We start from the raw sequence: 26,474 nt of genomic DNA, 5'->3' as shown, positions 1-26,474 counted from the left end.
GTTAGAGTGATTTTTACAGTTATCTACTGGGCAAAGTGTAAGAGACAACCGTTTACAGAGTGATTTTCAGTGTGCTTCTCGAAAGCCGATTTGCTCATAGAATTTAGCCTCCTAACCATGCAAGTTGCATTTTGTATTGTTTTCTCTTCTGGCTCCCCACCTCTTGAAATAGTTCTGACGCCCCCACCAGCGACCGTCTGGAAGAGGCTGATCCACCCCCAGCTCCTTCTGCTGTAGCTGTGCACTGGACGGCTGCGGCCACCCGAGCAGAGCCGGCGCCCGGCCGAGGCAGCGGCTGCGTGACTGGCTGCATTTCTCAGCCCTTACGCTGTGGTTATTCAAACTGATCTCATCGCCGGTCGTCACGACACGCGCGTTCCCTCGCCTGCACGCGGCGTGGCGTGAGAGGGGCTCTGACAGCCGGCTCGCCCACCTCTGATCCTTCGAGGCCCACGATGAAGCCCACCCTACTTGCAATAATGGCCCCTTTCTCTTTCTTCAAAAGACGGCTGCCAGACGTCAACAAAGAATCTAACCTACACAGCGCCAGCCCTCGCTCCTTTCAGCCTCAGCGAGCCCTGCCCCTCACTGCCCGCCGGCGCACCTCTAGAGGCGACGCCGGGTCGCTCGGGTCAGCAGCCCGGCAATGAAAGTCGCCCCCCGCGCGCCCCGGGCGTCAGTGCACGCCGGGCTCCCGGCTCCAGGCAGGCGGGGTGAGGCAGCTTCGCGAAGGTCACTCGCCGGGGACCTCTTCCCAGCTCTCCTAGCCCTGGCTGGGCCGCCCCCGCCCCTGCCTGCGAAATCCAGGCAATGTGGAAGGCCACCTTGCTGCTTTCGCAGCCGGGCCGGGGTCGCCAGACGGAGCGGGCAGAGAGCAGGCGCCAACGGGGCCGAGAGGGGCCCAGGGGCCATGCCGACTCCTCGCCCGCTGTCCCCTTCTCCCACGTTTCGCAGCCTGAGGTGTTTGCTGTATATCGGAGACGGACACTTCTCGGCGTTAAAATGAGGGCATCACCTGCTCAGGCTAACGTTGGTAGAGGGCGTCGGGGGCTGGGCTGAATCTGGGATTCCTCGCCGGATTACGCAGCGAGGTCGGCACGCGAGGCAGGCTTCGGGGCACCAGGAAGCCCGAGCGTGCAGGAAAGCGGCGGAAGCAATCGGCGGGGGCGGGGCCGGCGGGTTGCAGGCACGCAGGCGGCGCGGCCGCTTGGGGTTGCGTGACCTGCCGGGCTGCGGTCGCACGCACTTCGTGCTCCCCGCGGCCGTTGCCGGGCTGGAGGCGCAGGTGCTGGAGGGCGGCGCCCGGCTTCCACTTTCACAACACCGGCGGGGAGGGCAGTCACGCTATATTTCTGGAACGCGGAGTGAGTTCACCGGTGGAGGACACAGCGTCCCCTTGTTATCAGAACGTGGATAACATTCAGTAATAAAACGCTCTCGGACAGGATGTATTAAACGAATTGGGAGCCAGAGCTGCTCTTTCCATAAGCAATAAAGCTAGGGAAACTTCCCAAGGAAAGCTTTAAACTGGGATGCATGGCGTACAAGTGTGGTTCGTGTGACATGCTTACAGAGAACGGAAGCAGAGCAAAGACGGTGGCTTTGGGACGAAATTTCTGTCCACTCTGCTCAAAGACTAATTACAGAGTAGTGATTTGGGGCATGCTCTCATTCCTCCCAGAAGCTTTCTTTGCAGCGTTTTATTTTAAAATCAGACATGACTGATCTCCCTGGCATACTAAGTTGAGAGACCTCATTTATATGGTGACTCAAAAGCCCCAAGGACTTTTTAAAAAGGTGCCACGTTTTAAGGCGCCAGAATCTAAGTTCTTTCTCAAGATCATATGAGCAAAAAGTGTTTTTCCCGTACAGATACCTATTTACATAATTCAAATGTTTGTAGATTTGCAGATAAATCAAGTTTAAAGGGCAAAACAAAAAATGTTAACACCATGACAATTTAACACAAAAGCACCCAGTCAACTGCAAGCTTGGGAAACTCCATGCTAGTTTATTTTCTATGTAACATTAAAGGAAAGAGATTCTCTAGGGGTTAGAATAGACAATAAACTCCTAAGCAGCTTTCTCAAAAATACATATTCTCATCTCAACTTTACCACCTGTGGGAAAAGAAAGCAAGATTCACTGTTTAATTTTAAAATGTTCTCCCAGCTGACTCTGATTCTCACTTAAGGATATGTGCGATTTTTTTTTTTTTTTTTTTCCTAATCTGCCCAGCACGCTTAACTTCCTTCTGGGACAGAACTGCCTATCCTTCCTACCTGGATTCTGCATCTGCCTTTACTCTTCTAGAATGTAGTTAGAAAGGGAGGTGTCATTGTGTGTGGCCTTGCCTACTTGGTCCCCACAGTTGGTTTAGAGGCATATACCTGACTCAAGCTGAGCCTATTATGAACAGTACCTGACTCCTCATGGCCCCAGTAATTTGGTTAAAGAGATTGTATATCATTCAAGGTGTGCCAAAGAAAGTCATTTCCTGGCATTTTTTTAACTGGAGGGTGGGAATACAAGCCTTCTCTCCAGTTCCTTTTGGTGACAAAATTGGACCATCAGCCACCACTGCTCTGTCATGTCCGGAGAATACCAACAATAAAAGAGAATGTAACCAACTTTCATTAAGTGGTAGATACAAAGGGCTGAGCCTTTTTATGGTTTTCTTGAATTCCACAATCCATATCTGAAGTTCTCAAAGTAGTAGTGGTTCCTGCTTTCCTGAAACTTGATTGTTTACCTCTTCTAATTCTATGAGAAGAGATATATAGTTATAGAAATAACAAATTGTACATTTAGAATGCTATTTAAAATACTGTGGGGTTTTGTTTTGTTTTGTTTTTTAGTATTTATAACACTATTTTTAACTTGCCTTTTTCCCAGAACAATCTATTGGGACATTCTACTACATCAGCAAAGAACCACATCTTCATTTCTAACAGCTTCACACTCTTGTTTGAGTAAATCAATGTATTTCTCATTTTAGTATTTCCTATTTTTAAACATTATAAGACTGTGGTGAACACTGAGTATATACGCTCGTAAGAAATAATTTTCTTAAAGCTTCCAGCAAACATCTCTTGGAATGGAACTTCTGGTCATAATTGGATCATAGACCCATTCCTGATTTAATCAATGGTAAAGGGGAAGGGACTAAGAGAACAGATCGAATCTGAACTCACTTCTGGACTTGGGCTGATTCATGTGTGCTTGGGGATAAGACAGAAGGGGGCAGTACAGAGGCCTGAACTGAACAAAAGGAAAAAGGAGGATCATGTGTCACCTGTAACAGTTTTGAACATTTTATAAAGGGTTTAAAACATCATAAATGTTCTAGTTTTTCACCCTAAGAACAGTGTTTAAGATGGCTAATTGCTCTACATCATTGCAAACCAGGGCTACTATAATTATTTGAATATTTTTCATGTGTTTGATAGAGCTCATAAAATCTTGATATTTGATATCAGTAGTTCCTAAGAAAATATCTTTAGGATGATTCAGAACTCCTTATTTAACAGCATTAAAAACACCATTATTGGAGGTAGAACAAAGTGACAGAAAAATTTTTATACTTTGTTTCCTGTAAATTCAGTGGCTACCTAAAATAATAGGTATAGAAACATGAACTTCATCTTTACAAAGGAAGAATGAAATCACTTTTGCCAATCACTTATCAAAACAAATGGGAGTTGGATTCTTAGACTCTTCATGAGAATCCTATGAAGATTTCAGAAACAAAGAAGCAATAATTTCACTAAGCAAGCAAATAATAAACTACAAAAGTTGTTTTTAAATACATAAGGCAGTTATCAATTCTCAGTCACCATTTATTGGATACTGAGTTTATAAAAGGAATTTGATGAATATACATTATAAAATGGTCTCTTTAAGTACCATGTTTTTGAGCATCAAATTCATTACAAGAGTGTTAAGTTAGTGCCATTAGAACTTTATTCTTTTTTTTTTCTTTTTAATTGAGATGAATTCTCGTTCTGTTGCCCAGGCTGGAGTGCCGTAGTGGGATCTCGGCCCATTGCCAACCTCTGCTGCCTGGGTTCAAGTGATTCTCGTGCCTCAGCCTCCAGAGTAGGTGGGATTACAGGTGCCTGCCACCATGCTTGGCTAATTTTTTGTATTTTTAGTAAAGACGAGGTTTTACCATGTTGGCCAGGCTGTTTTCGAACTCCTGACCTCAGGTGATCTGCTTATCTTGACCTCCCAAAGTACTGGGATTACAGGAATGAGCCACAGTGCCTGGCCTATTCTTTTTGTTTTCAAAAACATATTCATGTAATAAATATTAAGTTGTATTTGGCACATAGTACAGTTTTGGATAAAAAGCTCTTATCAGTAGTGAACTTGCCACAGGAAACACATTTACAATAATCGAAGCTTTTGCTGTAGTACTTGACTTACTGTTTATATTTAAGGATCTTTATCATTTAAAGGCCTGACTTGACTCATTGGAAATTTTGTTCAATAATCATATTCTCAGGGCTAAAAAGAATTCAGCACACAATTTATTACTGCACAGATGACAAAGCATTTTACTGCTAAAGAGAAATGCTATTTAAACATTGTGACATTTATTTTATTAGGTACTCAAGTTTACACTGTACATATGATGGATTTAAAAGATACAGAGCTTAAACCCACAAATAGTATTTTGTGGTCTAAGCCACCTCCAGACTAGAGTTATTCGTGGTTCAAAATATGCAAAGTAGCTTTTTAAGGCAGTTTAAAACTTTCAATGTTAATAATGTTGATAACAGTTTTAACAAACATAAAACATTATTAAGAAAGAAAATTCAATCCACATCTCGGTAGGAACAAAATGTGTTGGGGTAAGTAAAACAAAGCCAAGTGGTTCCTTGTAGCTGACCGTCTTTGAAAACTGGAAGCGACGTCAGAAAAGTCATGAACACAGTAAGTATAAGACAAAGTTAGGTTTACAGAATTAAATACTTTTTGGATATTCACGTTGCGAATCCACTATAGGCTGATGGCCCCTGGGTACTGGCTGGCTGGCAGAGTTAACTGTATGTGAGGCCCAAGTGCTTCCTCTTATACTCATATTCAGTCCAAGTACACTTCTGTGCTCACATGTTAGGCCATGCCCTCAGCCATTTCCATTTTTTGTGTCAAAATAAACAAAAGTAGGATCTGACTTACATTTGTAAGGGTTCTCCAACTGGATGAGACATTGTGTATGAAGTGCTTGGCAAATAGAAAGAGCCCAATAAATATTAGCTTTTCAAAATTGTTAGGGTTTTTTGTTTTCTGTACTTGCAGTGGATGGAACCCAGAAATAGCAGTGAAAGCTGTGGTTGCTTCCAACCTGGGAGGCCTCTTTGTAACTATTTTATTCCCATTTTTGAGCGGACAGAGTTGTACTGTGTTCTGCTGTGCAGGATGAAAATAAAGTTGGAGCTAACTGTAATTTTGCCATGCTCCCTTTGTACAGTTTTAAACTCACTTTAACATTAGCAATCTTGAGTAGACTTCCTACATTTTTTATCAGAATTGCAGTCAACATACCTCTTCTACATGCTTTTCATGAAGGGAAGAGGAAAGAAAGGAAGGAGCATAAACTACTTTTCAAAATGTATAAGAAGAAAGACAGCTCCCTGCTGGATACATATTTTATGTAAAGTCACAACAGTAACAAAAGCACAGACACTGGATCCAAAACAAAGTTCTGCAGACCATGTAGAAAGCCCTAGGTTAGTCTCTTTACACAGTCTCTATTCCAAAAACTAGAGAGCATTTCCTTCCCTGGGGGTCACTGACATACGGGGTGGGGGGGGGAATAAAGGATCATAAAAATAAGTTAAAAGCAACTTAATTTGGCTATTACTGGATAATTTTTAAAAGTCACAGTAAAAAGTGAAAATTAGCTCAATTAAAAATTAACAGGATAACCTAAAACTTTATTCAATATGCCCAATGATGGAATTATTTTAAATTGTACTTCAGTTCTAGTATGGACAGTAATGGGGCAGGAAGAAGGATTAGGGAGGGCAAGTGAGAAACCTGAAGAAAGACCAAGACAAAACACCAACACAGGGCACAGGATTCGTGGCTTTTTTTTTTTTTTAACCTATTTTGTAACATCCTGTCACAATACTTCCTTTGTACTATGTTCTTTCAGGAATAACACCTTTTAAAAAATGTTATTCTTCATAATTTAACTCTTATCCCTGGAATTTCTTACTGGGGTCTACTGCTTTCCAACTTTCCTTTTTCTTTGTTTTCTTTTTTTAAGAGACAGGGTCTGGCTCTGTCACCTCGGCTGGAGTGCAGTGGCCAGATCATAGCTCACTGTAGCCTCAAATTCCTGGGCTCAAGTGATCCTCTAGCCTAGGCCTTTCTAAGACTACGGGTGTGTGTTACCACACCAGACTTATTTTTTTTATAGCGACTGAGTCTCACTATATTGCCCAGGCTGGTCTCAAACTCCTGGCTTCAAGGATCCTCCTGCCTTGGCCTCCCAAAGCTCTGGGATTATAGGCATGAACCACCATGCCCAGCCCAACTTTCCAGGATAATGAAAATATTCTATATCTATGCTATATCACACAGTACTTACATGACCACTGAGCACTTAAAATCAATATAGCAATGAAATTTTTAAACTTACTTAATTTTAACGAAATTAGTTACATGAGGCCACCTTACTGGACAGTGCAGGTCTAAGGGAAATTTACAATGGAAAGGAAATTGGTCTCAAAGACAATATGTAGACAAATAAACACAGATGAAATTAAACCACAGAGTGAACTTCAGCTTTTGAGCTGGATTTTCTCCCATCCTTAAAGTGTTGCCTTTCCTTGTCATATACACAAAGTACTCAATAAATAGTATTACTGCTGATAGTAATACTACTAGCAAAAGTAGCCTCAGAACAGAGTGATCTTGCATTAGTTGTGCAAATTCCTGTCCCAGATAGGTATCAGTTTTGGTGTCCTATATCCAAACTTCCATTATTACAAAACGAGAGCAGTCCTACCTTCACTGTCCCTCAGATAAATATGATGAGGATGAATAGCTCTGAAAGTTCTTTCTGCTTCTCATAAGCATTTTGTAGGTGAACACTTGGTTGACTGTCCTCTAGCCCCCTTAATCCTTTTCTTCCTTCAGTTATTGCTTATTTTTTTCCCAGATAAGTAATCCTCTTTGAGGGAGTGGAAACAGAAAATCAAGGGTAGGCATTGGGGCAAAAATATCACTCAGGTCAAGTGTACAAGATAGGCCTGTCTCCTAGACTTTTTAGTGCCAAGGAACAAGGCACTAAAGTGTTCAATACTTCATGGTGTCATTAATAGCTATCAATAATCAGTTTAACTGGTGTACCAGTACTGTTCTTGATCATTTAATCACTTCTCTAGGTTCAATTAATTTTCTTTGTATTTACCTGATCTTATTTTATCAATACTAAACCAGTCTTTGTCTGCTCTTTGTCTGCTAGACAGCCATTAGCATTTTCTTTGGTTCTTGAAAGAGCTGTACTTGGACCTTATATAATCCTCAGAAAGGCAAGATCTGAACTACGAATGAGTCACCTGCTGATTATACCAATGGCTGCTCCTGCCTTCATCAGTCACAGAGTATCACCCTATCTCAGTAAGCTGCTCTGCTTGTCGCGTAGTAGATCGATAAATACTTGTTTTATGAATGAATGCATGAATAAAGGGAATTTAGTCACGTGTAAGGGTGAGCAGCCTGCAATAAATAAAGTGTAGACTAGGAGGTCTCAAAATACTTTTTGAACTAAGCCCTGACTCTTCACTACTTTGGACTAGAATGGAAATGTCACCAAAGCCTTCCCAATTAATTTGCCCTCGCTGCAACGACTGAGACCAGAACTTCCCATGACCTCTACAGGCACCTCCACAGGCATCTCTTTTTCCTCCGCTCAAGAACAGTAACTGCTCACTGCTGTGTCGGTCACACAGGCCCAGAGCCTGGGGTGCCCCCGACTCCTGGCAGTGCCTCTCTCCATCCCCCCCACCCGCACGAGGCTGGGACGGCTCCCTCCATGTCAGCAGCCGTTATCAAGCCCCCTCGCCCGCCTCATCCCTCGATCCCCTTCTCTCCCTCCCTCTCACAACACTCCGCCTAAGATTAGCCCAGCTTTCCCAGCCCCAGCCTTCCTAGCCCCGCCACCAGTTTTCACACTTCCGCCCGGTGCGTGAGGCCCTGGGCGGTGCACGGAAGCGTTGACGACTGGCGTGGGCCGTGACGTCACCGCGCCCTGACGTCAAGCCGACGTGTGGCACCGTCGTCCGGGAGATCGGGAAAGCCATTTCACACCCGTTGTAGTCAAAGTCGAGGTGAGAGACGATGGTTTTCCTCAGCCTGTGATGACACAGTCTGCCGAAATGCAGTTCCCGAGTGGAGGCGTGCTCGCACCCGGGGAGACGGCCAGAAAGCTGAGCCGCGGCGCCCCAGCGAGGGCGCGAGGCCTTGGGCCTGGACTCAGTCGCCACGCTCCTCTGCGGCCCCTTCTTGGCCTCCGCCAGCCCGCGGGGCCAAGGCTCGGTCCCCCTTCCTCCCAGTCCTGGGGAACGCGCGGCTCTGCCTCCTAACCCCCGCACTCTCCTCCTCACGGCAGCTCCAGGGGAACGGGGTTAGAAAGGGACAAATTTGAAGGCCGTTACAGCAGTTTTGTCTGGCCTTGCGGTTGGTTTCTGTGTGGAAGATCCCGCCGCTTCAGGGAAGTCTTGGGACGTGAACTCCCGTCTTCTGCCCCTGACCTGCTCGTTGGGGGTGATTCACCCCAAGGGAATGGTTCTTTACGTAAGGCTTGAAAGCTGAACGTCAGTTAATGGCCTAACGTGACACTAGTGTGAGAAAGGGAATTGGAAATGAACAAGCACGTGTCTGCATTTTTAAAAATGTCTTTTCAGTAATCTTGTTAGAAAGCAGGTTCACAAACACGCACATAGCCGCAGCTACATCACTGCACTTCTTACCAAAGGGCAGTCCACACACATGTAATGAGAAAGAATTAAAGGGACTTGTTTGATAACACACTCAAAACTAAGACTAAATTTAAAAATCACGAATTTTCCCTGTTGCCAGAATTTTCCCTGTTGCTTTCTTTTTCTTGAGAAACTTAGTGTTTGTGAATGCTTCCTCTATTTAATATGTATGCAAATCTTTTTAAAGACCGAGGAAGGCTTTTCTTGAGGGGCTGGAAGCCATTTCTTTTAAAATGTAAGCATCAAAGAAGATAGGGCCCCAATCTCCTTGTCACTTTGGAAGTTTAACCTAGATGCATTATTCCTAATTGTAAACACCTGCTTTGTTACAGAGCTATGCATTGGGAGGAAAACCGTTAGCTAACACAGGTGGTTACCCCAATTACCACGTGAATTAAAGAGGAAATATAAAAGAATGTATAGAACACTATATTAAGCCCTCTTATATGAGGACTAGTTACCAATTTTCTTGAGAATGTGTGTGTAATGGATTGTGTCTCCTTGACTGTATAAAGAAAAGTGGGATTTCCTTCTTTGTAACTTCATTAGTAGATTAGCTATGATGTTCATCAAAGTCTAGTTGAATGCCTCATTACTAATAAAATTGTCTTTCTGCATTGTGGAGCATTTTCTGGGTTGGCAGGATATTTTGTTTTTAATTTTCCCCAAATAATCAGAACCTACCAGTTCCTCACCTTCTTATGGTGAGGCCATCAAGTTGGAATAGATTCACACACATTGTAGACGCTAAACAAAAACTGTTCTACTGGTGCTTTGTTTATATTGTCATTTAGATCTGCGCTCTCAGATAATTTTACCGGTGAAACATTAAAAGGATGTTTACCTGGTAATTTTTTGGAAAATTCTACTCCCAATAGAGTTGAAGTTACTGTTTTATTTTACTGATGACAGTTCCACCGTTAAATGACAGAAATGAGAATAATGAGCCTTCTGGGCTCTTGCCACATGATTATGATGATCTGCTAAACATAAGATTACGTTTGAGCCTATGTTGACATGGTTAATGGTACCTCTGTTGCAGACCTCAGTTAACTTTACCACACATGTCATATTATGTTTTATGTGGGGAGACATAAAGCTCATTAGTTTTTGGTTTTGAACAGCAACTCACTGAAATGAGTCTTGGTGCTAACGCAGGGGACGAGGAATCTCCTCTTCTACCAGTGGTTGCACCATTTTCAAAAATAATGCCACGATAGGACTTTTTGTCAACTACCGTTTTCCTGCTACCTTGCTGTATGGCTGGGGTTGCTCTCTCTGATAAAGTACTTGCCTTCTCCAGTCTCTCTTGTCAAAATCTTGCCCTGACTAAATGTAAAAAACCTCAGGAAGCCTTCACTAACTCCCAACTCCCATCTGAAACATAAGATATTTTTCTTTCTTGATCGTCGTAGTCATGTGGCAAGAGACTGCTCTTGTCCTTAACTCATGGTCCTCAAAGGTTTTTCCCTGCTATGGAATTGTGCCTGCATTACCTGACTTTGCTGCCATTGCCTTCCCCCTTCCCCTGACTCCTTAGATATGTATAAACAGCCTTCACTCATGAAACTAGACTGTTTCCATATTTGGGAAGGATTAAAAAAAGGAACCCAAAATGCTCCTCCATTTATCCTTTGTGGCTTTATGAAAGTAGTGACTGACTTTTACATTGAATGGTTTTTATTAGAAAAAGAAAATCTGTTAAAAGTAAAACATCTGCATAAAATTAAGTAAATGTCCATCTTAGATAAAATTGGCACTTGGCTTCTTCTGTTTTGACCACTTTTCTATTCAGTGCCTGCATATCATATTTAATCTGGTAACTCTAAATGTTCTTTTTCTGTGCTTCATTATTTAATCCAGCATTCATGCCACAATTGCTTTTTTCATCTGCTGAACTAAAATACTATGTTTTATACTTTTTCTAGTGGCATTTCAGAAAAATTGGTTTTAAAAATATCCCGAAATAAATATGTATTTAAAATTTTAGTTATTATGTATTTGAAAAATAGTAGTAAATCACAACAAAAATTACTATTAAACTTTAAAGTTCTGACAAAAGAGAAAAGATTTCTAACTTAGCAGTCTCTATAGTTCTCTCCCATTTTATTGGCCCAATAACTAATGGAGAAAACCCTAATTGTACCTTCTAACATTGAGCTGATGAAATAAGCATCTATTGAAACAGTTATCACCATTCATCCCCAAATACTTCTAAGAATTTATAAAGCATCTGAATTTGAATGTTCTCTACATTATTTCTGTTCTGACTGTTGTCATCAATGTTCTTAGATTTTTTTTTTTTCTTCAAAGCTCGCTCACTGTATTTGGGGAAATTATGGATCGTCACACTCCCATGCATGCTTTGCCTGAAGAAATCCAGAAGGTATGATATATTGTGTTGCTACAGCCTAACAGTGGGAGCATTTAGCAGTTAGATAATTCTAAAACCTAGAGGAGTTAATTCATTAATTTTGGTCATAGGATCTGAATGAATTGGTGGAATGGGAGAGGTAATAATTATAATCATAGTGAGCAGAATTGTAGAATTCAATTCTGTACAAAGAATTTTGCTGATATGGAAGAAGACGTATATCTAATTCCAGTACAATATTTGACCAGGTGGTTGTCAAGCCCTAGTGAAAAGAAGGGCCATGTGTAAGTTTTTATGGTGCTAGATTTCTAAGCTTCTATTATAGTTTCACCTACGTTACACACATGTCAGAAATGTTCATGTGTGTAAGTTTTTAGGGTTCTGAATTTCTAAGCCTCTATTACAATTTCACCTGCATTAATTCTCAGTACTTACTCTTTGCCAAGCACTGTTTTAAACCCTGTTTTATGCAGTTGACCATTGAACAACATGGGATTAAATTGTGTGGGTCCACTTATATGTGGGTTTTAAAAATAAATATATTGGAAAATGTTTTGAAGTTCTGCAGTGGTTTGAAAAAACTCACAGACGAACTAAGTAGCCTGGAAATGTTGAAAAAATTAAGGAAAAGGCATGTCATGAATGTATAAAATGTATGTAGATACTAGTCTATCATTTATTACCATAAAATATGCATAAATCTATTACAAAAAGTTAAAATTTATCAAAACTTATGCACACAGACACTTAACAGTCACCATGGTGCTATTTGTAGTCAAGATATGTAAATAAACGCAATGATGCAGTATTAAATTGTAACTACATAAAATTAACTATAGTATATACTAATGTAATAATTTTGTAGCCACCTCCTGTTGTTTTCGCAGTGAACTCAAGTGTTGTGATTATCTGCTTAAAACACTGTTTGACAATCATAGCCATGTGAGCAGTTCCTCCCTTCAGGAAAAAGTGATCTTGAAGTCCTCATGTGTTTTTTATCATGTTTAGTGCAATTTCATAAGCCTTGGATAACACCAGAGGACACATTTAGCATGGCACTACTGATGCTGGAAGTACTTTCAAGAAGCAGAGAAAAGTCATGACATTAAAAAGAAAAAGTTGAATTGCTTGCTATGTGTATATGTGTGTGTGTGTGTGTGTGTGTGTGTGTGTGTGTGTATGTGTGTGTATATATGGGGGGGAAATTGTGATGTTGTAGCTACAGATATGCCAACAGGTGCAAAAGTCTTGTACTTCTTGTAAAATCTCTTACAATGAAAATATAGCTTTTATGTGAGTATAGAATTGCTATAAGAAAGACATACCTATAGACTAATATGATTCAAGGAAAAGCAAAATCATTCCACAGAGTGAGCAGAGAGTGATGAAAAGTCTGGGATGTTAGTGTTTGGAGGCAATGTGGAGGCTGGAAATGGAGTAGGAAATCTAGGATACAGCCAGGTGTTGGAGGATCTTAGATGCTGTCAGAAGGAGTTTGGATTTTAAGCCACAGAGAGAGAGAGGAAAAAAATAAGCAAAATCATTATATGGAAACTTAAAAAAAGAAAAGATGAAAGATCTAAAGCTGGATAGTTTAATGCCAGCAAAGGATGGTTTGATAATTTTTGAAAGAGGCTTGGCTTAAAAATGAAGTCAAGATAACAGGAGAAGGATCTTTTGCTGACCAAGAGGCAGCAGACAAGAGGCAGCAGACAAGTTGTCACTGGAGAATAAAGGGGGTTTTGGTTTCTTTTTTTATTTTTATTTTTTGTTTGTTTTTGCAGTAAAGAAAGTTTAATTGATATGAGGCCACTCTGGCATGTGACAGATGGAGTTATTACTGAAATCAATCTCTGACAATTTGCAGGGTAGGGATTTTCAAGGATAGTTTGGCAGACAGGGGGCTAGGGCATGGGAGCTGCTGATTGATTGGGGATGGAGTAATAGGGGTGTAGAAAATGGTCCCCATGTGAAACGGAGTCCAGGTGGGACATCAGTCATCAGAAATGAGAAAGCCTGAAAAAACGCCTCAAAAGGCCAATTGTAGGTTCTATGATAGTGATGTTAATTACCTGAGTAATTAGGGAAGCTGCAATCCACTGGAATAATGGCTCATAGTCATTTACACCTACATCTTAGGAGAATTCAGACCCCTCTCATCCTCCTAACATGTTGGCTTTTATTAGTTTTACAAAAACGATTTAGTTTGTTCTCATGCTGCTAATAAAAACATACCTGAGACTGGGTAATTTATAAAGGAAAGAAGTTTAACTGAGTCGTAGTTCCACATGGCTGGGGAGGCCTCATAATCATGGCAGAAGAGCAAGGAACATCTTACATGAAAGCTTGTGCAGGGGAATTCCCCTTTATAAAACCATCAGATTTCATGAGACTTATTCACTATCATGAGAACAGCATGATAAAATGTATGTAGATACTAGTCTATTTTATCATTTACCATGATTCAGTTACCTCCCACTGGGTCCCGCCCATGATGTGGGAATTGTGGGAACTACAGCTCAAGATGAGATTTGGGTGGGGGCACAGCCAAACCATATCAAATGACCAAGGGCAGTTTGGAGGTTAAAGGCAAGACTGAGTTGGTTAGGTCAGAATTTTCTCACTGTTACAGTTTTTGCAAAGGCAGTTTCAGTCACCCTCCTTTGGATTTCATCATACTTTATTCTTAATCGGTGGGCTATGGAGATGGAAAAAGGTTGACAGCCACTCTAACTTCTTCCTGCTCATAGGGGCAGAGTTGGGCCGGGAGTTGCCCTCAGGATAAGAAGAGTGAAACTGTCTTGTAATTGTTGATATGTATTCATGTGTACCAGATTGAGGTTCCAAGGTCTGCATAACAAAACATTGGTGCTCTTAATCCACAGATTTCATATAGCACTGAAGTGAACAGGTGGATGATAAGACAAATAATTAACCCCAACATAAGGAGGGAAAGTCTTCACTTCAGAAATCCCTGTAGAACTGACCTGAAGCCTTAAGGGATGCAGTTGAATGACCCCAAGAATCAATCAATCAGATACGGGGTCATTAGCAGAGACACAAACACAGTGAACAAGGCTGGAATCTAATAACAGTTGTACTGCAATTTTTCCTGAAACAATTTTTCTTTCTCTAGTTCCCCATTTCTACCAAACACAAATCATAGTAGGACCAATTTATTTGCAGAATAAGATCCAGTCCCATTATATTTGGTGTGATTATTTGCATAAAATACAGCAAGAATAGTTATTTGCCACATAGGTTTCTTTAAAAAAAAATTGGCTTTGCTGGAATTTATTTCATAAGGAGTCCCAGATTAGACCTTTTAACAGTCTCTAGCTCAGCCAGGGATTCATCTGTGCCTGCAGCCACCTGTATGAATTGGGTGAATTTCTCTTTTCTTGAGAACCCACTATAACTCGTGGTTCCTTGTCTGTCAGAAAGTGACACACTTTACTTACTACAGGTTAAGAGCCCTGGAAAGGACAAAGTATGAGACCAGTATTTCCAAGGGGCTGTTATCAGCTCTATAAGTCAACCTCAGTTGCTCAAAGCAGGCTGAAACCATGCCATTTCCAGTCACATAATCAGTGCCTCCAGTTGTATCCTGTTGCAAACAAAACAAAACAAAACAAAACAAAACAAAAAAACAAAAAAACCAGATTTTTTTTTTTTAATATTATTGCCATAAGCTAAGAATACTTAACAATTAGTTTCAAAATTCTGGAGAAATCAAGTAGATAGAAATATGCTCCAAAGTTTGCTGATTAGAAATATGCTTCACTCAATTGTTAAAAGCTATAAACAGCTCAAAAGAAAAGTTGATTTTTTGACCCTGAAAAACAAAAAGGATCAGAAACATTTAAAGTAAATAGTCATAGAAAGATTATTTCATTATTCTCTTAGTTCATCTCATACAGTTAATTCCTGTTCTGTTTGATCAGCTGTTCCTGAGAGTCCTAGAAGTGTTTCATTGTATATTAATGGCACAATCTTTAAAGATATCAGAAATCTGCATTCAAGAGCACCTGTCAGAGTCCCATAACTGATTATAAAATCACCCTTTGAAATTAATCGAAGTAAAAATAATTGTGAATGGGCCTGGCGCGGTGGCTCACGCCTGTAATCCCAGCACTTTGGGAGGCCAAGGCGGGTGGATCACGAGGTCAAGAGATCGAGACCATCCTGGTCAACACAGTGAAACCCCGTCTCTACTAAAACTGCAAAAAATTATCTGGGCATGGTGGCGCGTGCCTGTAATCCCAGCTACTCAGGAGGCTGAGGCAGGAGAATTGCCTGAACCCAGGAGGCGGAGGTTGCGGTCAGCCGAGATCGCGCCATTGCACTCCAGCCTGGGTAACAAGAGCAAAACTCCGTCTCAAAAAAAAAAAAATAATAATAATAATAATCATGAATGACAGGAGGCTTAGACCAGCTATGATTTAAGACTCAATTAACAAGGAAATTGGGTTATTTTTGTGGTATGCAATTTAATATAACAATTATTATTACTGATAACATATACTAAATAATATTGGAGTTACAGGAATCTTGCACAATTCTGGAATACATACTAACAACACATTCATATAAATAAAAGCCAAAGAAAGCCAAATACCAATTCATACTTGACAGTGCTCACTCTGTGATTTCAGCATGCCAAATAAGCCAGATGTCTCATTTAGACTTCAGGGGACCTAACATTTAAATAATTAATGAAGTCTAAAGGACTGAGCTTAGAACTTGAGATTTTGATTTTGGAAGGTTTGTCAAATATCAAAGGTTTAGAACACTTACTGAGGCCTTGGTACCACCTCTGTTTCTCCTAAGGAATGCCGGGTTGTCAGAAATTACATTAGGTTCTCTCATGTAGACATTGAAGATGGCAAAAAGAAGTAAATGGAGAAACAATCCAGCCAACCAAGAAGAAAAAAATCATTTTTCTCAAAAAAACAAGATCCAAGAAGAGAAAAAGCATAAAATATATGTATAGTGTGGATTATCAACTTTTAATTAATCCAACTTTTAACCATAGAGCTTTGTTAAATCCTTTTTAATCTTTTATTACTACACTCTGACAAACAGCCTCTAGCTTTGAAACTTTTTTCCCCTCAATGTCTTCTCCTAAGTGAAGCCAGTAAGTCTGTAACTAAGCTTGTGACTTATCCATGGATGCATGTGGTATCTCCAAAGAGATGGCAAGCATTTTTACAGTATCTAGAGTAGCCCCTGAGGTAGCTCAGAGAAAAGAAAATTCAAGACAGGAAATCAGAAGCTGTCTATGGAGAAGAAAAGAATAAAAAAATGGCAAAAGTACCACAAGTATCCAAACAGAAAGGACTCATTCTCAAAGCCAGCTATTGAACCCAGACTGCTGCTGTAAAAGGGTAAAACCTTAGCTACTGAGCTATAGCATAGGGCAGCTGCCACTGCTCTTCCCAGAAGGAGTCTGGGACAGTCATTTTCAAGCTTGCAAAGGATTGTAACTGCTCAAGAGAATTTCTTGAAGCTACTTATGACATTATTCATCCTTTCTAAAAACTTTTTTTTTTAGTTGTGGAGAATAAAAGATTTCTAAAATTCCTTTAAAAAATGGTATACTTAGTTTCAATAGTGACATAATCTGAGTCTTTTAAAAGCCCAGATGTTAATGTTCCAGGATTTTATCATATAAGGAAGAGATACTCTTAGGGAATAGAGGAGACATTTCCATGGTCCCCAAGAATTCAGAATGGAGAGCTCAGAAATGGGCTTAAGATAACAAAAGATGATGAAAGCCCAGTAGAAATGGGATCTTTAAAGACAAAACTCACCCAAAGGCTTGACACATTGGGGATGAAGAATGTCCTGACTCATCTCAGATACCTGGTCCTCTCAGACTGGCTGCCTGACATGAACCCCAAAATTCCTGCCTTTTGGATGGTGGAGACTGAGAGTGTCCCTCTACATGGTCATAAAGTCAAACTCCCAAAGACAAAACAAGATGAGAGGGAAACCTCATCCAGTTTTTGTTTCAGGGACCCGCAGCAAAGTTTGTAACTGACCAGCCTACAGGGCCAGCTTGAGCAGTGGGCTTGTAGGGATCCTAGGCCCTTATTCTGTCCTATGGTGCCCCTCTCCATGACAGAAGACACATAAAGATAAAAACTGAGAGGAAAGGAGTCAAACAATATGAATATTCATAGCACAAAGTACACCAGATTTGCTGTAACCTCAGACTATCACACAAACCCTTTTCCCCATTAATCAGACCTTGCAAAGGAGACAGTGATTTTTACCATTGACTCAAAACAGTTTGACCAGAGGGAGGCCAGCAAGTTCTTACCCTTTTGCCAGTATGCCAGGTTTCCAGGTTTGTGGAATCATAGTCAAAAGCCTCTCAGTTTTGCAAGATGTAGTCACGCTACATGGGGGAACCAAAATGACATTTTTTATTCCAGACAGAGGAAAATACACATGACAAAACACAGACACCAGTCACCTCACTTAGCCTCCAAGTATTGACCTGGCAAGGCTTAAACTTGCCTCTGTTGGCCCGTGTTGTTTTTGATCTACTCAAAGTGAGGTGGGATGGTTTCCAACCTGGAGTTTCAACGGGTGATCTCTGAGCAACATGGAAGAGTGGATAGTCACCCTGAGTTAGACCTGTGGAACTTTCTTCATGGCTCACAGAATGTGACCAACCAGACAAACTAGTAGAACCTCCTGGACTTTCATCAGCAATTTATTTAGGGAATTCTCTCCATATGTACAAATACACACAATGAGATAAAGACAAACAAAATGGCCTTCCAAACCAAGATTCCTAACCAAAAATTTCCAGGAGTAATTCTTCCAGACTTGCCTCTTATTCTCTAACTGAGGAGAAATCTTTTCAAACCCAGATTCTTCCTACTATTTTGAGAGAGCCAGCTAATAGCTGCAAAGGAGCCAAACCGACATGATTGAAGGAGCAGAGCCAAGAACTCCCATGGAGCCAAACCAATTGGGAGAAGGAATAAGGTGTTGGCCATGTTTAGAATATTCACGAGACCAGTTTAAAGATGTCTTTCTAGGAAGGATGTCTTTCTCCACTGCAATTAGGCCCAAGTACTGTGGGTCAACAGCACCTCACTGACTAAGGACAACACCAGACATGGCTTTCAGTTCCAGAGAAATAAGCAGCTGCCAGAGCTCACCTCCAGTTCCATCATACTGGTGGGGGCTGACAAACTGCAGGCAGGCACCCACAAAGGCAGATACCAGAACCCCCAAATTAATAATAGTTCAACGGGTTCTTCCTGGCTGCCAGACAGATGAAATCAAGCCTCTGAGACCATGGCATTGCAGTAGAGAGATAGTTTAATGGAAACAAGGATGGCCATGCCACACAGAAGATGGAGTTATTACTCAAATCAATCTCCTAAACAGGTTTTGAATGCAAACAAAAGTGCCCTGTTTGCATTTCCTGTTCTGGAAAAAAGTGACACAAAATACGTTGTTGAGGAAGAGAAGTGAGCACCAGGATTTAAAGAAGGAAGGGATAGGCTAACTGTATTGTTTTGTCCAAATGTAGTCAGGTTTATGATCAGGACTACCCTTATCTATAAAACTGCTAATCTCCAGCCTTGATGGGAAAAGATAAACATCAGCCATCAGTCTTTTGATTGTATAACACAAAGGCTTGGACAAGGAGAATGCTTTTTCTTGTTTGATTCCATCAATGCTTTTTCCCTGAAGTCAGGAAGAACCTTAACATTACTCCATCGATAGGGCTGTCAATGCTATGGAAGAGAACCCTGGTGGAATATCGTGTAAGTCTTGAAAGATCACACCATTGAAGATGCCATCATTATTATAGAAAAAGCCATGAAAGTCAGCATGCCTAAAACAAGAGATTCCTTCTAGAGAAAACTGTCCAGATGTTGTGCATGATTTCGTAGGATTTACAATGGAGCCAATCAAGGAAATTATGAAAGAGATTGTGGATATGGCAAAAAGGTTGGAGGTGAAGAGTTTCAAGATACAAATCTTGGAGAAATTCAGGAGCTAATAGACACCACACGAGAGGGGTTAGCAGAGGACAACATGGAGATGATTTTTTTCTGAATCAGTACAGGCAATGAGAAAGAAGACATAGTAGAAGCAGTTCCAGAAAACAAATTGACACTAGATAATATGGCAGAAAGGTTTCAATTATTCAAAACTGCTTTTGACTTCTTTTATAACATGAATCTTTCTATAATATGGGCACTGACACTAAAGCAAACATTAGAGCAGGATTGGAACCATATGGAAACATTTTTAGAGAAATGAAAAAGCAAAAGAGTTTGACAGAAATTGTGACATATTTCCTCAAAGTTACTCCAAGTGTGCCAGTCTTTTCTGCCTCCCCATCCACTTTCTCCATTTCTGTCACGCCTGAGACAGCAACACCAACCCCTCCTCATCCTTTTCCTCCTTAGCCTGCTCAATGCGAAGATGAGGATGAAGACATTTATGATGATCCACTTCCATTTAATGAAGAGTAAATGTATTTTCTCTTATGATGATTTTTTAAATGACATTTTCTTTTCTCTAGCTTACTTTATAAAATATGCATTAATTGAATGTTTATATTGTCAGCAAGGCTTCCTGTCAACAGTAGATGATTAGTAGTTACATTTTTGGGGAGTCAGAAGTTGTACATGGATTTTCAACTATGTGGAGGAGAGATTGGCACCCCTACTATCCATATTGTTCAAGGGTCAACTATATATCAACTCATTTTATCTGATTGACAGTCAGTTCTTTAGTTTTTATGCTATTCTCTTCCCTTTTAGTTCACAAATGTACTCAGGACAAAGCATTTCTCCCATATTTAGCTTGGCAATTCATACATTATTAATAGTATAATTTTTAAAATCTGTCTTTGAAAAAGATTGATTTAAATTGTGAGTTATAACCTTAAACCTTAAATATCATTAATCTTTCAGGTTTTTCAGTAAATTTACATTGATTAACATCCAATCTGTTACATTTTGATTAAAATTTACAGTCTACTCTTGGATATGCTTTTGTCCATTGTGCATGTTCTTTTGGGCTGCCTGTTAACATTAATCATGCCATCGATTTAACTTGATGCTTACTGTTGCTGCCTTCCCTTCAGATTGATGTAAACTGCAACCTAGCAGGAACTGGAAGAAAAGTCCATTTACCTTAAAAGATTTTTTTTTTTTTTTTTTTTTTTTGAGACAGAGTCTCACTCTGTCACCCAGGCTGGAGTACAGTGGTGCGATCTCGGCTCACTGCAATATCTGCCTCCCAGGTCAAGTGATTCCCCTGCCTCAGCCTCCCACGTAGCTGGAACTATAGGCAAGCACTGCCATGCCCAGCTAATTTTTTGTATTTAGTAGAGACAGGGTTTCACCATGTTGGCCGGGATGGTCTCCATCTCCTGACGTCATGATCCACCTGCCTTGGCCTCCCACAGTGCTGGGATTACAGGCATGAGCCTCTGTGCCTGGTCAAAAGATCTTTTAAGTCATTATATTCAATTATCTTCACCTTTTAAGTTAGGTATAAAATAGTAAGCATAGAGAAGGCTCAGCTATGCTGTGCCCACTTGAAAAATGGTGCTTGTATATGTTTGAAGACATGAAATATCCTTCCTCTTGCCCTGAACTAAGTTCCTTTCTTGTACTAGCCTAGGTGTGGTAGAAATTAAAAGAAACAAAGCAAACCAAACAAAATCTGCAAGAAACAATAGCTGCACTTCAAACCATAATCACCTCTCAGGCAGAGGATATATAATGGCATGAAAAAAAATAGCTCTACAAGGCAGTATATTGATTTAGTGCCATATAAGATAGTATCGGCTATGAGAATGAATAAAGTAGAAAGAGGAATCCCTGCATGGTGGGATGGCCAAAGCAGGAGCTTGATGCTGGAGGTGAAATTGGAGTTTGCTCTTGAAGGCCTAGTATTTCCATAGGCAGTGGGTAATGCATCCTAGGCCAAATGAGCAGAAGCTTTCTGGTGAGAAAAGCTGGCCAAGTTAGAGAATGTTTAACAACTTCAGTGTTTTGAAAACATAAAATATGTATTTATTTTGATAAGGTTTTTATGAGAGTTATAGTGTGTTTTCTCTCATGTTTGAGGTACTTTACAAGTAAATTAAAAAAAAAATACTAAAACCAAGCATTTCATAAATCTACAGTTAGAGTCTAAAGCAAGAATGGCAGGCAGCCATCCAGGCAGTGCAGAGAAGTGGGGACACCAGGAGAGGCTCAGCTGCTGAAGGTCCTGGACAAGTGTGCTAGTTGTAGACTTGGTCCTGCCCAATGTTTAGAATGTAAAGTGCAGCTTTGTACTTTTTCAGACCTAAGTTATGTACATTTATATAATAAGTATTTATTATGCCTGTTATGTGCCAGTCCCTGTTTTGGGTGCTGGGACAAAATATGTATATGCATCCCAAGGCCTATGAAAGCACAGTCTTTTAGAATAAATATTTGTGTTATATAACTTCTTACCTATATCTAGATTGTCTGTAATTTAACTTAATTTCCTAGTGATTGGGCAGTGTATCTATTTAACCAGCTTGCATGTATTATTCTATAGAGAATAATATTAGACAGAAAAATCAGGGGTCCCCAAACTTTTGACCGTTGACCGGTACCAGTCCGTAGCCTGTTAGGTACTGGGCTTCACAGCAGGAGGTAAGTGGCAAGCCAGGGAGCATTACCCCTGAGCTCTGCCTTCTGTCAGATCAGCAGCAGCATTAGATTCTCATAGGAGCAGGAACTATACATGCGAGGGTTCTAGGTTGTGTGCTCCTTATGAGAATCTAACTAATGCCTGCTGATCCGAGGTGGAACATTCATCCCCAAATCATCCTCATCCCCCCAGTCCATGGAAAAATTGTCTTCCATGAAACCGGTCTCTGGTGCCAAAAAGGTTGGGGACTGCTGATTAGATATATAGCTTATGGTGGTAACAGGAGTCATTTAGATTAAAACCATCTCATTTTAAGATTAAGGAAACAAAGGCTTTTTTCATAATGGCTTGGAAATAGCTCTATTTCTTTATTAAAGAAAAAAAGGACTTGAGGTGGGTGGATCAGTGTGCAGTGACAGGTCTTTCAAAGGCTTTTTCTTTCTTTCTTATTCTGTTAACTTTTGATGTTACTTTTTATGCTGGCTTCTCTTTCTAGAGAAGTCCCTGCTGTTTCCTTTTTTTTTTTTTTTTTTTTTCCCCTGTGTATAGGCAAGAAAGGTCAGTGTAGAAATCAGGGAAGAGAAGGTGAGAGCCTTTCCTATTTTTTTCTTTTTGTATTTTTGCTATGTGATATGGAAATACATGGTTGGTAAATTAGAATGTGAAAATGACTATGCTACACTGTATTATTAATACCAAAATGAGTAGTAGAAGAAAAAGGAGAGTTGCAAAAAATGTAAAGGTAGTGGGGGAGAAGGCTACTAAAGAGAAAGTATAGAAAAGAATGATGATGATAATAAGCTACAGTTAGAGAATCCATTTCCTGATTAGAAGGCTAAGATTGTTAAACCATCTTCTCCTAGTGTCATCTCCTCAGGGAATTTTAGGGAAGAAGGAATAAGATAATCTTTTATTCTCATGTCCAGGTCTTTTTGCTTTTTTATCACAGTTTCTGACTAAGCATAGTATACTTGCAGATTTCCATTTTCTTAAGTGGTAGAAAATGTAAAAGTGGCCCATGGGCTAGACAGCAAAATTACATTTGGCTCCTTTTTCTACTGCTGTACTCTACAGTTTACTTCTGTATGTACTGAGACCATATCTCTAAATCTGCTGTCTCTTCAGGCTGAGCTGACTCCTACCTGTCCCTGACCTCAGATAACCAGCAGCCTTACTAGCATTTTTGTCAAGTATTCTGAAAGCAGAATACACTTGAAATTATAGTACTATTCTGGGTTTAGGATTTTATTGCCACCGTTTAAGACCAAAACAGCACTTACAGATAAGCAAAGTAATACTATAATTGTATATCTCTTCCACTCATGAATGTCAATCCATTTTAGAGACATATGGACATTTCTTTTTAGAAAAGAGCAATGAATAATTTTCCTTTTGCTGTTTTTGCTAGGGGACATATGTGGAAATCAAAACAACAGCAACAAACTAGTAGAAAAATCAGTCAGTTTGCCAAAAGTGGACTGATCTTTTGATTAAATGGTGACAAAATGAATACTTGTAATAGGATTTTAGCTTCAGGAAATATTTATTACCACAGGACACAAAAGTAAAATAAAGAGACCAGAGTTGTTTATTTTGCAAAACAGAAGTAGTGAGACAAGGGCTAGAGAGTGCACTGTTCTTTCTGGGATAACAATCCCTTTCCCCAGCAGTAACAGCTCATTTTGTCCTGTTTCAGTTAAGTAATTTTAGTACTTTGGAACTTTGAAATATATTCAGAATAACAGTTTTATATTTCCAAGCACAGATTGTTATTGCCAGAAAAAATAAACTTAATTTTCCAGGTTATTCTGGGCCACTGTGGCTAGGTTCAGATCTTGTCTTAAGCTGAAGTGGCAGAAAAAGAAAAAGAAAATGGTCATAGAAATGTTAGACCTAGCATCCTAGGAAAGTTGTGGTGTGTGTGTGTGTGTGTTTGGCAGGGGGCGGGGATCATGTTTATGTATGATGTATTTTTAAGCAATTGCAGTTTTATTAAAACCTTACGACAAAGGGAATAGGAAGCTGTATAATTTTTGGAGAGACTATTCACTTAATATTGTGACCCAAGGTAGTTCATTAGAAAAAACATTTTCTTCAGAATATTACTATGAATTTTGAAAAGTCTGAATTTGCCAATTTGCAGTCAAAAATACTTTTGCTGACTGACCATAGAAGGACATAGAGTTTACTAAGGTGAGTTTTCCCACTGGAACAATAGGTATTGGAGGAAATATACTTTGGAAGTATATATAGATAGACATAGGTATATCATTTATAATTTACATAGTATAAAGCCAACATTTCTGCTATTGCTCAGTAAAATGTCTTTATGGATGAATCTCTGGTATTTTAGTCCCAGATTGATTTTTTTCTATTTTTACTATTTTAAAATTAAACTTCTTATTTTAAGATAATTATAGATTCACATGCAGGGTAAGAAATAACACCAGAAAATCCAGTGTATTCATCATCCAGCTTTCTGCAGTGGTAACATCTGGGAAAACTAAAGTACGATGTTATAACCAGCATATTGACAATTGATGCAATCAAGATACAGAACACTTTCATCACAACAAGGATTCCTCATGTTGTCCTTTTATCACCACATGTACCTTACCTTCCCCAATCTCTTCCCTACTTCCAGTCCATGACCCCGGCAACCATTGATCTGGTCTCCAATTATTTTATGTCAAGAATGTTATATAAATGGAATCGTGTAGTGTGTAATCTTTTGGGATTAGCTTTTTTCAATCTGTAATTTTCTGGAGGTTCATTAAGTTGTATGTATCAATAGTTTATTCCTTTTTATTGCTAAGTAGTATTCCATGGTATGAATGTACCAGTTTGTTTAACCATTTATCTACCCCTTGAAGGGCATCCAGGTTTTTCCCAGTTTTCAGCAACTACATATAAAGCTGCTATAAACATTCGTTTATGTGAACATATGTTTCCATTTTCCTGGGATAAATGTCCAAGGGTTCAATTGCTAGGTTATAGAGTAACTACAGGTTTATTTTTTAAAAGACAATACTAAACTGTTTTCCAGAGTGGCTATACCAGTCTACATTTTTTACCTGCAGTATGTGAGTGATCCAGTTTCTCCACATCTTTACAGCATTTGATGTTGTCAGTGATGTGTAGTGAGTGATATCTCATTGTGGTTTTAATTTGCATTTTCCCAATGGCTAATGAAATGATATTGAATATCTTTCCATGTGCTTATTTGGCATATGTGAAATGTGAAATGTCTTATGCGAAATGTTCCTTCAAGTCTTTTTGCCCATTTTCTAGTTAGATTTTTTTTACACTGAATTTTGGAAATTCTTTATATAATCTAGGTACTAGTAAGATATGTGGTTTTCAAATATTTTCTCCTGCTCTGTAGCTTGTCTTTTTATCCTCTTTGCAAGGTCTTTTGCAGATCAGGAGTTTTTAAATTTGATGAAACTTAGGCTATCAGATTCTCCATTTATGAATCATGCTTTTGCAATCATGCTTTTGGTATTAAAGTAAGATACCTTTTCCAGTTTAGATCCTGAAGATTTTCTCCTATTTTTTTCTAAAACCATTTCTTCTATTTTTTCTACATTTGTATTTTACATATTTTTCCCTATTTGTAGAATATGTTAGGTTTAGTTTAAGGTTCCTTTTTTTTTTTATTGTATGGATATCCAATTGTACCAGCACCATTTGTTGAAAAGGCTATCTTTCTTTCATTGAACTGTTTTTGTATCTCTGTCAAAAATCAGTTTGGCATATTCATGGAGGTCTATTTCTTGGTTTTCTGTTTTGGTTCATTGATCTATATGTCCTTCCTTCTGCCAATACCATACAATGATTACTGTAGCAATACAGTATGTCTTGAAATCAGGTAATGGTTCCCTCCACTTTATTCTTCTTTTTCAGAATTATTTTAGCTCTTCTAATTCCTTGGCTTTCCATACAAATTTGAAGATAACTCTTTCTATATATAAAATGTCTTGCAGAGATTTTGATAGAAATTGGATTATATCAATTTAGGGAGAACTGATATCTTTGCTATTTTATATCTTCCAAATTATAAACACAGTATATCTCTCCATTTATTAGATCTTCAATATATTTCATCAGCATTTTGTAGTTTTCAACATGTAAATCTTGTACGTATTTTGTTATATCTACCTGAGTATTTAATTTTTTGGAGCAATTGTTTTTTTTATATATTTTGTATATATATATTTATATACAATATATATATTATATATATATATTTTATATATATTTTATATATTTTATATATTTTTTATATATTTTTTATATATTTTATATATATATATATTGTATTTTCAGTTTCAATGTCCTGGTGCTCACTGGGTATATATAGAAATACAATTGATTGTTCTTTCTGTATCTTGAAACATTCAACCTTGCTGAACCTAGTTCTAGTT

General features: G+C 39.4%; 1 protein-coding gene and 1 long non-coding RNA gene across 2 annotated transcripts in view; one reads left to right on the top strand and one right to left on the bottom strand.

Annotated features, from left to right (window-relative positions):
• Positions 1–1,353: 1,353 nt before the first annotated feature.
• Positions 1,354–5,230, bottom strand: LOC116536477. Its single transcript, XR_004262660.1, has 2 exons — positions 5,185–5,230; positions 1,354–3,729 (listed from the first exon to the last, which is right to left on the bottom strand). It is a non-coding gene; the product is annotated as an uncharacterized LOC116536477 (long non-coding RNA).
• Positions 5,231–11,309: 6,079 nt separating this feature from the next.
• LEKR1 (leucine, glutamate and lysine rich 1) overlaps positions 11,310–26,474 on the top strand; it is a 205,846-nt gene continuing 190,681 nt past the window's right edge. The window contains exon 1 of the mRNA XM_032258228.1: positions 11,310–11,382. Within this exon, the coding sequence (XP_032114119.1) occupies positions 11,335–11,382 (48 nt within the window). The 5' untranslated portion in view covers positions 11,310–11,334. The remainder of the gene's footprint in view (positions 11,383–26,474) is intronic.

Source organism: Sapajus apella, unplaced genomic scaffold (genome assembly GCF_009761245.1).
Source record: "Sapajus apella isolate SASKATOON/1434 unplaced genomic scaffold, GSC_monkey_1.0 scaffold4, whole genome shotgun sequence".
NCBI classification, from domain to species: domain Eukaryota; kingdom Metazoa; phylum Chordata; class Mammalia; order Primates; family Cebidae; genus Sapajus; species Sapajus apella.
This window is presented reverse-complemented; position numbering and strand designations above follow the sequence as displayed.